Source organism: Pinus tabuliformis, chromosome X, assembly GCF_031772625.1.
Source record: "Pinus tabuliformis cultivar Carrire ecotype Pingquan chromosome X, CPIR1, whole genome shotgun sequence".
Classification (NCBI taxonomy): domain Eukaryota; kingdom Viridiplantae; phylum Streptophyta; class Pinopsida; order Pinales; family Pinaceae; genus Pinus; species Pinus tabuliformis.
In genome coordinates, this window is record NC_142308.1 from 1,151,790,645 (window position 1) to 1,151,803,450 (window position 12,806).

The following is a 12,806-nucleotide window of genomic DNA, read 5'->3' on the forward strand; positions in this document are numbered from 1 at the left end:
TTGTCAAATAATACTCTAATCTTTAATTCAAAAACTTTATTATTTTTCAAAATCTATAATATTTGTCTCTTAATTATTAATACTTCTCAAGTACATTTATTTCATAAACTAATCTTAAAATTTAATTTAAATTCTATTTTGTCTCAATTTTATTCTAAAAACTTGTGTTATTTCACTAAGAAAGATATTGCATTCAATAAATGAGAAAAAGACAACATCTAGCATTGTTTACATGTTACCTTCAAATAGAGTTGTCATCATCTTTCTATTGCTCTTTTATGCATGTTTCAACCACAAAACATCATTGTCCCTCATCCTAGTCTATCCCTTTGATAACCTTGTTCATCATTGATATGCTATCTTTTAGACTTGATATGTGTCATTATGTGCCCTAAATCTGCATACCTTACAAACCTTAACTTATAACATCAATCTTCTACAAGGAAGTGTACTTGTACTTTGCACAACTCTTATCCTTTCTAGACTCTGTCAGTACCTTTCCTCGAATCATTAAACCTTGCATTACCATTGATCCCTTCTAATTGAGTATCCCTTGGTGATAATTATAAGCCTCCCTTGTGAGAATGAATTTACCACTAAATAGTTGGAGAGAAACCATCAAGATGACAGTGGTGATTAAACTCTTGTTGCCATAAGACCTAAATTGCCTTGTGGAATTTTGCGTTAGTACTGCTAAATTTTGTCGTAACATGTCCATAGACAATCACAATCTCTGAAATCACTTTATTATAAGTTGATATCATTATCTACTAATGAGAGGTTTTCATTACCCATTAATGAGTTGTCAATAAGATATAAATCTTAAGGTGATCAAATACATGTGCTATAAATTGATATTAGTGAATAAACATGTGTTGATAATGGCTTAAGGTATTCCTTGCCAAGTTCTTCTCTCATATATTGTGCAGGCTCTATTTCTTAACAAAACCCACATATAATCTTTTGAATGATTTGGAAGTGAGGAATGAACTCTTCGCGACCAAATATCCCAAATTTAGTGCACACCAATGCCTTAAGGTCATAAAGAAGAGGGGTAGAGGATGGCCTCTCCATGATCTCAATTCATTTTTTTTGTCAGTCAAAAGAGCATAATTATATTATCAACAGTGAAAACCAGAGTACAAAAATACACTGCACGACCCCCCTAGCTTCACTTGAGCCAAATATGAGATCATGGGGTGCTGGAGATCGTAAATGATACAACCACACAATCATTATTTCTGATAGGCTGACTAGCCTTACATAGCAAAAAGACGACAAAAAGATAGAGAACTTGAGATAATCATGTCACGAAGGGTGGTGAGGAGGAAGTCCAGGAGAAACAACTGGTAATTCGTCTCGCCCATGCATATGAAAGTCGATGTGCTCTACGTGGGCCTCCAAATCATAGAAGCAGTCATTGAGGTGTCTCTGGTTCCGACGATTGCTCTTAAGTAGCTCCAGAGTCTCATTGAGACAAAATTGAATGTCATTCATGTAGGCCACCAATTTGTTATGATCTTCATAAGAATGCTCCCTCATGATGTTCAAGTTGGCCTAAACGCCTCTTAATTGATCAACAATGGTTTCCAATGTGGTTAGAGCCTCCACTCTCCTTGGAGAACGCCCGCGAGAATGAGTGACCTCACCTTCCCGTTCATCGCTGACGACATCCTCCGAAGCCGAGCTTGAGTTGCTAACTTGACACCCATCATGGCCATGATGCCCACCTCTGCAACGGGGTCGCCCGCGCTAGTGTGGCATGGCTGGCAACACCCAAAGACCACTTACTAGGATGACGAAAGATGACTCTACCGCCTAGGAGGAATCAACCATGTACATACGCCCGAGCAGATACGAGCATTGCCACAATTTCCAGTCTATGGCTTCATAGTTTTGTCCAAGCCAAACCCCTCAACAAGATTGCACTATTAGCACTTCTCCAAAGCCCCTAAATGACCTTATTCATTCCACAGTCTGCAACCATATCCGTGAAGGGCTAACAGTTGTGCTCAGCCCAAAAGCATACAACACACCCAACAACTTACCCAATATCACAATAGACGCCTCTAGGATACAACTAACAAGGGGCTGGAAGGTTGCCCCACAACCTGTTACACCCTCACTCTGGTTGAATTTGCTAGGGGAAACAACAAAAGCAAGAGCCACCTCAAACCCTGACTACCCTTAAGAGAATTTTCTTCAGTATGAGGGCGATTCCACAAACTAGGCCACACCTTCCACAGGAAGAGTGGCAACGGTTCCTTGCTAGCCACCACCAGAATCGACAACTCAAAGAAAGATTAGAGCTAAATACATTTGATAACCTGGAGAGCGCCGAGTACCCACCAGCCTAAAGCAACCCTCCTTCGGCGACACCTGAAGTTCCACCTCTCATTACCAGCCTTATCGTACCAAAGAGGAGAGATACCTCCAAACGAACCAAGATCCCATATAAAAGCATAAAAGCCCATCAGAGCAACCACAGTGCAAATAACCGAGCATTCCGCAACAATCCAATTACCCCATGGCCCTAGCAAGCTCGCATGGCCTTCAATGCTCTCGTCCACTATCCTATACTCTGAGTTCATGGCCCAAGATATTCTTGTCATTACCTATCACTGCTGCATAATATAACTACCAGAGGCGGGTCTGGAGAGTTCGACCACCCGCCAACGCGTCACATCACATTATATGCCATCATCCCTTCACCTACCGCGTACCTCAAGGGGCAAACTCCGAGGTGGTCTAGCCAAGTGTTTGGTCACCCCCATTGGAGGCATGATCTCAATTCGTTAAAATAAACCAAAAACTTAAATAAAATTCAATTAGGATAAGCAAATTTTTTTAACAAACTACTAGATTTTTTGCTTTATAAATATGAACTAAGGGATCTTTAACAATCTATTATATTGCTCACCTTTTATGTATGATACACCATTTTAGACGTTAACATAAGAAATATTTACTTTCTCATTTAGTCCTTGATTCTGGGTTTGGTTAACATTTTGCTTGAAAAAGCCTTGTAAATATAATAGGTCACTTTTGACATTAATAGGGGATTTTGTAATGGTCTTACTAGTGTTATTTGGAATTCAATGGCAAATAAGTTTTATCATATCTTTGGAGATACGAGGAGATACTTCTGACAAGTTATTTTAGTGGATCATTACATTGAATCATGATTGATATTGTAAGTTTCTTATATTTTTTTTTGGTAAATAATGAATAATCAAAACAATGTTCAAAGTTCAGTAGACACATTCAAAACAATGTTCAAAATTCATATTAGCTACATTCATTTATAAATGATGTGCCCACAATATAAGATGCCAAAGATGGTGAAACATTTATTTTGGAAGTGCGAATGTCCATGATACAAATTCAATTTATATAAGATGCCAAAGATGGTGAAACATTTATTTTGGAAGTGCGAATGTCCATGATACAAATTCAATTTATTTCATATAAGAACTGGGCTAGAGAACTAATCGACTATTTTGAGAGTGTGCCTTTGTTAAGTGGCATTGCAAGAGTGCCCATGAAAAAATAAATAACTCCCCCACGTACTCATCCATTGGAGTCACCCATATCGAATTTTGCAAGCCATTATTTGTGGTGTAATGATCGTAAACAAGAGTGCTCATGAAAAATTAAATAACTCCCCCACGTACTCATCCATTGGAGTCACCCATATCGAAGTTTGCAAGCCATTATTTGTGGTGTAATGATTGTAAACATGTCTTTATAGAGAGCAACCATCAATTTTGTGGTGTATTTATTGTAAATGTAACGATTAATTTTGTGATGTAAACATGACAGAGAATAATGTTGGATATACGGAATATCTTTTGCTTAAAAATATATATATATATGATAAATATCGATCCTCCAAGGCTTATTTGGACCTAAAAGGTTTATAATTTGAGCGGCATAGTTTGAGCTAAAGGTTTATAATTTGAGCTAATAACATAAATGAATGGAGTTTTTTTTTCATCTATTATTTTCTATAAAATATCATACCTAATTTTTAAAAAATTAATACATTTTATCAATAACTATGTTGTATACGTTCATAGTGCACACTCATTCCATATAATTTCTTCCACATAAACTAGAATTACATTCAACTCTAATGACATTTCAATATAATCAATGAAAGTGTACATTCGACGCAGATATTTCGGTATAATTAATTAAAATGTACATTCAATTTCAGTATAATTAATTAAAATGCAGTGTGGTGAGGCACATAGGATAGAAGACTTTTGTCTCTGATCTATCGTGATACTTAATTCAAGGCAAAATTCACATACAAATGTGGCCTAGAAACAAGTGAAAATTTACATCCTTGGGAGGGATGATAAAATAGTCTATTGGTAAGTTATAAATAAGATTTAGCAATTTATTATAAATATACATGGAACTTCCTCATACGATCCATTGTTAAAAAATGATAAGGCTTTTCTTAAGGGTAAGGTCCTGAAAAGTTCTAGTCGAGCTCCATTGTTAAAAAATGATAAGGCTTTTCTTAAGGCTAAGGTCCTGAAAATTTCTAGTCGAGCCATAGTAAAGGTCTGAGTCTTAAGAAAATGGTAGGTTAATCCTATGGGAAAAGGAAAAGGTCAGACAGGATACATTTGCCATGCTCGAGTAAGCATATCACTTACCCTTCCAGCCCAGTTAATCAAGTCATCAGTTACTAGAGTTAGAAAGCATACCTTTCCAATGCTGGAGTAAGCACACCGCTTACCTTCTAGCGCAGCAAATCAAGTCATCAGTTCCTAGAGTTGCGATTAAGATGTTACTGAGTCTTCCCTGAGCAAAGCTTTAGTCCTTTGTTGGAATGATTGACATAGAGCTTTCCCCGCCTCAGTAGAGGCAACACAAATAAGACCTTTTCAGGACCTTGTTTTCATCACTATGCTGCCTAACGTGAGCCGTTGGATGAGTGTACTTTAAATAATAATATAGTTAGGCGTTAAGAATTGACATATACCTGGTACAGTGATGTGTGGTTTGACGGTAAGTCATATGGCGAAGCCTGGGCAGACCGAAGTTCAAATCTCATTGAGTACAATGACTTGCTGTGGTGGCAGCTAGAGGGGCGGATTCCCCTTTCCCGTGAGTCTGCTCTTGCTAAAATCATAGGAACTTAGTATACCCGACTTGCAAGTGGTTGGTTATGCTCTTGGTGTTATAGTGGCAGCTATGAGGTTTGATCCTTGGTCTCCCATAGATTAGGCCTGGCAGTTACCGATTCACCATGTGGTTAAAAAAAAAAAAGAATTGACATATACCTGCCTCAGCAAACACAACAAAAGTAAGAGCTTCAGCAAAGAGAAGATAAATAAGACCTTTTCAGGACCCTATTTTCATCACGATGCTACCTAACGTGAGCTATGGGCTGAGTGTACCTTGAATAGATTATAGTTAGGCCAAAATTGAATGTCATTGTCCATGTTTGTTACTACAACCAAAACTAAATATATGTATATGTAGATATTAGTCGATTCCACGGTTTAAATCAGAGTCTAAAATGTCAAGCTTCCAGACTTCCAATACTGAAGGCGTTCAAATTATACACTGCAAAGTAACCTTCAAATAACCTTCCTTCAATGCTTAAACACTCAGTTCGCATATCACATGCAGTAATGGGATAGAGGGCTGTGTGTTTATCAACCTCCTTGGTTAGTGATCACCTCAACACACCAATAATTACACCATTGTTACTTGTTCTGCATGTTTGGTTACAAGAATTGGTATTAATATGACAACATTGTTGAACGTCTCTCTACTTTCCGAGGAAAAGAATTGAAAGAGATGTGGTTGGTAGTCGTTTCTGTGCAAATATTCCCAAGTTACATGTCACTCAGATTTGTGTGACGCATAACTAGGTAAAAAATTCAATGCCTGTTTTATAGAAGCAAACAAACTGGTAATTAGACAATATAACTTTTGGAAGGCTTTTTGCGTGCCCGCTTTCTTTTGGGATTGGCTTCAAGCAGACAATAACAGGCATCGAGTAGTTCCATATCCTCTTCACATGTCAAAATCTTGGCAAATTCAGGATTTCTGAGGAGAATCTTGGACACAAGATACCCAGCAATTGACCATGTTTGATACAGCCGTGCTTGCTTGCCTATGAAGCGTGCTCTTTTCGTATCATAATATTCTGGCCACCCATCCCTTGATAGTCGTTTCTCAGCAACTGCCACTGCTTTCCTTGCTAATTCTGGTCGATTCATTTTTATGCAAGCTACTGTAAGCTGCAACACACGGGAAATCAAGACATTCAGATACATGTAATGACAAAAGGCTTGCGTAATCACCTTATTGTCAGTGGCATAAAAAAAAATAGCATTATTAATGGCTCACCTGCCACAACAAAGTGGGCCAAGATCCTCCATTGTGGTATGACCAGGGCCTGTAGCAACATTGAGATATTTAACTAAGCTTATCTAAAGGCAAGAAAGCAAAGTACTATGCAGAGAAGAACACCTACAACTTCTTTCAACTAAAATTACCGACACATTACTTTCATTACCCAAATACAAGGCACATAATTTTCCTTCGTCACTCAGGTAAGAACAAAGAAAAAGTGCAAAGAATCAACGGCCTTGGCTATTTTTTTGGCAATATAATTCTGATAAATGTTTTGGTAGCAAGGAAAAGATGAATACGTGTTCTTGGGGTCACTGCCTGTGATGATCTGCCATTCTTGGCCTTCAAGAGCTGGATAACATATTTTTAAGGGCATGTCTGCAACTAAATCATTCCACTTTGCTCCGATAAGATCCAGTACAGCATCTGACTGTTCTGCAGTGGCAAGATTGCAAACTATAGACCACAAGTTGCCAAGTGAAAAGAAGCGGAAGTCCATATGAGCAGGCTGTAAATTGCCAATAAAATAGCCTCCCCGGTCAGGCATCCATTCTACCAGCCATGTGGAGATTTGATCTGGATAGATGTTGAATTTGTTTACTGCATCATATGAGTACTCTTCAGTTTTGTACCGATAAATCTCATTTAATTTTTTCATGTCAACCCAGTAGTATTCTCTGATGTGGAAAGACAAAGCGATCAGCCGGTTATTCAATGCTCGTATGAGGTCTGCAGATCCATCTTCCGGAGTTAGCATCTCACGCGCACACCGCAAAGCTGAATAAAATAGTGCCTGCAGAAAGAAGCGTATTGATTACTCAAGCCATGATTTAACGCTTAAAAACCACTGGAACCAAGAATAAGATGAAGATAAAATAAATATATTAAAACATGCATAGTAATTTGCTAACAGAGGAACATACAAAATTCTTTAAGGAGTGAAAGAAAAAAGCAATGACGAAGATGCATCCTAAAAAGATCTTTACAGTTCTTGTTAGTGTACCCTATATATTAAAACATGCATTGTAATTTGTTAACAAATTAACATACAAATTCTCAAGGAGTGAAAGAAAAAGGCAATTACGAAGATGCATCTTGAAAAGATCTTACAGTTCTTGTTAGCGTACCCTATTTATTATGGCCATTCACTACTACTAGCCTTATTCGTTGCATCACAACTATAGCACCAAGCCAAAATCGTTGCTCTAAGAAAGGAATAAACTAAATTGTCATTGAATTCAATTTTTGCATTAGAAGAGGCCCATACATGCTCTGCAATGTCACCCATAAATAAACCTCACCCCTTGAATAATCTCTAGTGTTAGTTGAGCTCTCATTCTCCTCCCGATTTATCTGCCATAGTATTTACTGCTTCTTCAATCAGTTTACCATGAGTAGGGATGATGATCTTAACATAATTGACAAATCCAAGAAATAGTTCTTTTGTATACAAAAGTGATTCTTTACTGATTAGATATGTCATACCAGCATTACTAGTCTTTGAGACCAAACCTACAAATTTAGATTTCTTCCAACTCGGCTATAATTATGACACATGTCATAAACACTCCCCATTATAGCTGATAACATCCAAAAAACACTCGCTTCATGTAATCCATTTTGAAATTCCTCGTGACTCTTCAATCTATTCCCTTTCACTTAGCCTGGATTCTCTAATCATTTAAAAGTACCCACTAATCAATCGCATTTCAACCAAAACCTCAGAGAAGCTTTATCAACAAAGAAAGAAATGATGCACCTTACTATCAGTATGGCACGGGAAGTGCTCCAGTCCCTTGGAGAGCCCATAACAAGGTTTTCCATGTTCTAGGGCATTTGTGGATGAGAGAAAAAAGCCCCAAGTTGGTGAGAACGCCATCAAGAACGATTCCCTATGTTCCCATCTAGATCTGGGCCCATTTTGCAAACATTACCCTGCTTATCGAGGGATGAAATGTCTAGATATTCCCAGCCCAACGAGTAGTGTCCAGAGGCTCCTCAACAAAACATTTCCAGGGGATACAATCAGAACCAAATTAATTTAATAATTAATTGCACATAGCCAACTCATGCAACAACATGTCCAGTTACAGAAATTGCCACATTTGTTCTAGACAGGTACTTCATCATTGCTTCTTGCACAATTTCCATCAACTTCTTATAGGGCAAGGCTTCCAAAATCTTCTGTGTCTTTCAACTATCATGTACCCATTCTCTTTCGCTTCTTCAATGACGATTTTGTTCCCTTTTTTTATTATTCCCTACTTGTCTCTTCCCTTCAACTACGATCAAATGCCTACCAAATATTTGCACATAGAGGCCCTTGCTCTCATGTGCTCGCTCTTCCAGCTCTTGAAGCTGTGATGTTAACCTGTTACCCTAGGAATGAAAAATCCTCAAACAACCCCTACATTGTACTTACAAATAACGCTTACAATAGTATATTGTCAGATTAGGTTTGTTGGTTGTTGGAGTTTGCTGGGAGAATTTCTCAACAATAATCTCCTAGTTTGGAATCCACTGGATCTCATGAGCACTATATATGGGGGATGTATTTTGGTTTTGAATTATAATATACAAATTGTTTTGTGTGTAACCTGTGCACTATGTTTTCTCCTCAAATTTCTATTTTGGTATCAGAGCCAGCTTTGGCTTAACTCCCTCTAGGGAGGGTCAGGAAGATGTAGTGCCATGACAGCTAATCCTCCTCTGTAAATAAGTATATTAACACAAAGTGTGTGAGATTAGAATAATTTAGCATGTGAATAGTTCTATGTTGCCATCGTTGAAGGATTGCTAGCATTGGCCAAAGGAGGACATTCTTTCTAATATGAAATCCCAGCGCTCGCACCAGCAAGTGTTTCTTCAACTTGTGGTGGTCTGTGGGCATTTCGATTGGTTTTCATTCATACACTGCACACCTGAGCCCACATATTGTTTCCATAATCAAAGTCTGCAGATCCAAGTGCATAGGATTTCTAAATCGAAGTTTGCAGATCTGAGTGCACTGAATGGTCCTAACAATTTGAGATCTGGCAACGTCAGGCATTTATCAGTGACTAGGATCCGCAAGGAAATTGTTAAGATAGGGCCGTTTGTGTGGAGCCTGAATATCAATGAGGACTTCAATTCTAGTCGGAAATGGGTAGACGTAGCCCTGGTTTCTGCCTATTGGGATTATGAAAAACGCCTCTGTGAAGTGTTGACTAGTTCCTGCCTCTATGAAGTAGACAGTAGCCGCTGGGTGGAGACACCAAGCCAGAAAGCAATCGGACGTTTTGCAGACTCTTGTGAATCAAAAAGAAAACTGTGTAAAGCCTGAGTGAAGTATCCCATACTCTCAAGATGTATGCTCATTGTTTGTTGTATTTCTACTAATCGAGAACTATGCCATATCTTTGATCAATTTTAATTATATCAAAATGAAGGATGTGGTTCCAACAAGGTTACACTGAGAGCAAGAGTTAAAATCCTAACTGATTCTTCATCCCCTATGTGGAGGAAATACGATGGATCAAGGAGGCGGAAATTCCTTCACAAAGACATGGATGTCGTGCAGTGGGTGCATTAATGTTCATAACGACAAGCCAGCCCCTGATTTCTGACAGAGATCTCTCTCTAGATTTATTGCTTGCTATTCCAATGCCAATAGGCAACCAACACCGGAGTTGTAGATGATGATACGTGCTTATTCGAGATTCTGATAAGATCTTAACAAAAGCAACTTCTATTATTTTTCCAAGCATATAGGATATGAAGAACCACAAAGAACAGGCCAATTATTGAATAGACTAATGTGATCTGTCGTGCTTCGAAAGCATTAGTTACAAGTTGTTCTTAATAAGGTCAAGTTGATGTAACTCGTTATGCTCCGAAAGCATCATACAGGTTATTTTTATAAAAGGTCAGGAGAGCGGTTGATTGGTATTGTTGTCATGGGCTGTGTTGCCTTCTTCCTTAAACAATATGTTTTCTCATTTTTTAGTTAGGTTTGTTTGTAAAAAGTGCAGAACCAATTACGGAAGCAAGTCCCGAAAAAGGTTCTCTCAGTGTAAAGGAAGAAGTTCACAATCCTCAGCTGGAAAGGTTACTCCTGACTCTTAAAAGATTAAAGAAGACCCCAACTTTGGAAACAAGAATTCATGAGTCAGAGATATTATCTCCAGCGGGAGTTAAGGGCAGAATCTAACATATCTTGGATGGATGCATCACTACTTAAGAATTGGCAGAAAACTAAGAGAAGCTTGTAACCAAGATCCTTCAAAATATAGATTAAATATTATTGACCACTACGTGTCAACAACCCATAGCAGTACACCCCCTTTTTTCGCAAAAGGGATAGCGCCTGATCAATGTATCCATGTCGTTTAGCTATCATCATCAACACGATTATTATGTTATAATGTAAATCCATTCTGCATGTATATGATGTAAATAATCTCAGCAGATCTGTGTCATGTATGTAATTGCCTAGGTAAACCTAAATTTTTGGTGACGATCTACATTCTGGTAGGTGTTTTGTCTCACCAATCCATTCTCGGATGGTTGGCAGAGTTTTCCTTTAGTCTTACCCTAGAGCCAGAATGTATTTTGTCACTGGGATCATAGGCGAGTCTTAGTGTTATAGATTGAGTCTATGTAAAAGTGAGTTGGGAATAATCCTAACTATTTGGTTAGGTTATTTTACTACAAGTTGTTTGGTCTGCTAGATTATATTTGTGTAGCAGAAATGGGTAGTCTATGAGGGTCTATCACAAATGGGTTTTTCCCCCTTACGATGTAAAAGATATGAAAATTATGATGTAAAGGGTTGGAAAATGATTTATCCCCTCATAGGTTAATTAATTAAATTTACTGGCCAAAAATTTAATTAATTCTAGGTCCTAGGTAAATTTAAATTTTCCAAAGGCAAAATTCGTCGGTCCTCAAAATTCAAATTTTAAAAGGTCTCGGGACTGGTCCCGGGACTACGGTAAATTAATTATTTTGCTAAATTTTAAGCCTTTGGTCCCTAGGTTAAGTCAAAGTCAAAATTTTGAAGAGATTAATTCAAAAACTTAATTTTTGAATTAATTAAAATGCATTCAATTGAAAAATTCGAATTTCCTCAATAATTTAAAATTTCGATGGATAAGATTAAAAGAAATTTTGGTCCTCATCAACAGTCGAGATTGATTTGACAAGGATCACTCAAACTAGCCTTGGAGGATTTATCTTTAAATAGGAAGTCATTTGTCAGTCAATTCATCCGATCTTTGAGTCGTTTGCTAAGTGAAAAGCTCTCTTGTAATCTTTTTTATGAACAATAAAGAAAGACTTTGGGGTTAATTTTTCGCCGGTGTTACTTTTCATGGAAATACTGTAAGATGTGTCATTTTCATGCATAAATTTCTTTTTAGCCACTGACGATATCTTGCTCAGTCACTAGGGTTTAAATGATAATTTAAGTTTTGAATATAATAGCAGGTATCTCTATTTATCTGAATTTTATTATCGTTTTCTCGCTCTATTTTGATGGTTGAATTAAGTTTTGCAGGAAAGTTTTGATTTTTAAATCATCGGGCGTTCGGGGAAGTTTTCAGTTGGACCAGCCAACTCCCGATTCGTATTTTCTAAAGAGCCCAACTTGATTTGATCTCGGGCTTATCATAAGACTTGTATTGGTGATGCATGAAGGGTTTTGGGCTAAGCACCTCCATTTAAATTTAAAAAATATTTTTTCTTTCCTGTGCTAAATTGATAAATCTGGCTATTAAGAGCCTTAGATTATCAGATCTGGGAGCGGAGTTAGACTCACACTCGCCAGATCTGGTAGATTTGGTATTCCTGTGCATAGATCTATAAAGTTTTTTGTTTTTCTGACTTGGATTTCTGGGGTTTTATTTTTTATTTTTTTGTATGTCCGGGTTTTGAGTGTTTTTATTTTCAAGTACAGGTTGCAGATCTGAAGGCGAAGTTTGATTTGAAGCTAGATCTAGGCCCTGGATGGTAAGATCTGGGCTCAAAACTAGCTTTTGCAGGGTCATTATTTCACAGTCCAAGGGTTCTAAAATCTTTTAAATCTGGAAATAATTTTACGAGGGTTTCATTGATAAATCTGAAGCACAAGTGTGAAATTCGTTTTTCTGAGTTTGTCTTGAGTTTGGGCTATAGTTTTTGTCTTCCTGAGTTTTTTTCGAAATCGTTTTTGCTGCCTGGGGTTTTCAATAGAAAAAACGGATTTGTTTTGATGCCTTGGGTTTATTCTTGATGTGTTTTTTTATTCTCTGGGAGATTTCGAAATTTTTCTAACGTTTTTGTTTCATTTCTGCGTCCCCTTGACTTGCATCTGCTCCCTTATCGTTGCCCTCCCTGCTCCTTCAACCTGCAAAAAATCAAAACAACAGCCAAGCCCGCAGCTACAACTCCCATGTAATTTCCTC

At 37.7% G+C, this 12,806-nt stretch overlaps 1 protein-coding gene across 2 annotated transcripts in view; it reads right to left on the bottom strand.

The window, feature by feature from the left end:
• Nucleotides 1-5,594: 5,594 nt before the first annotated feature.
• The window catches only part of LOC149143975 (neutral/alkaline invertase 3, chloroplastic-like), a 187,171-nt gene continuing 179,959 nt past the window's right edge, over nucleotides 5,595-12,806 (bottom strand). For both annotated transcript variants that reach the window (XM_089448392.1, XM_089448391.1), the window contains exons 4-6: nucleotides 6,684-7,177; nucleotides 6,379-6,427; nucleotides 5,595-6,269 (exon numbers count right to left, since the gene is read on the bottom strand). In XM_089448392.1, the coding sequence (XP_089304518.1) occupies nucleotides 5,943-6,269; nucleotides 6,379-6,427; nucleotides 6,684-7,177 (870 nt within the window). In that variant the 3' untranslated portion in view covers nucleotides 5,595-5,942. The remainder of the gene's footprint in view (nucleotides 6,270-6,378; nucleotides 6,428-6,683; nucleotides 7,178-12,806) is intronic.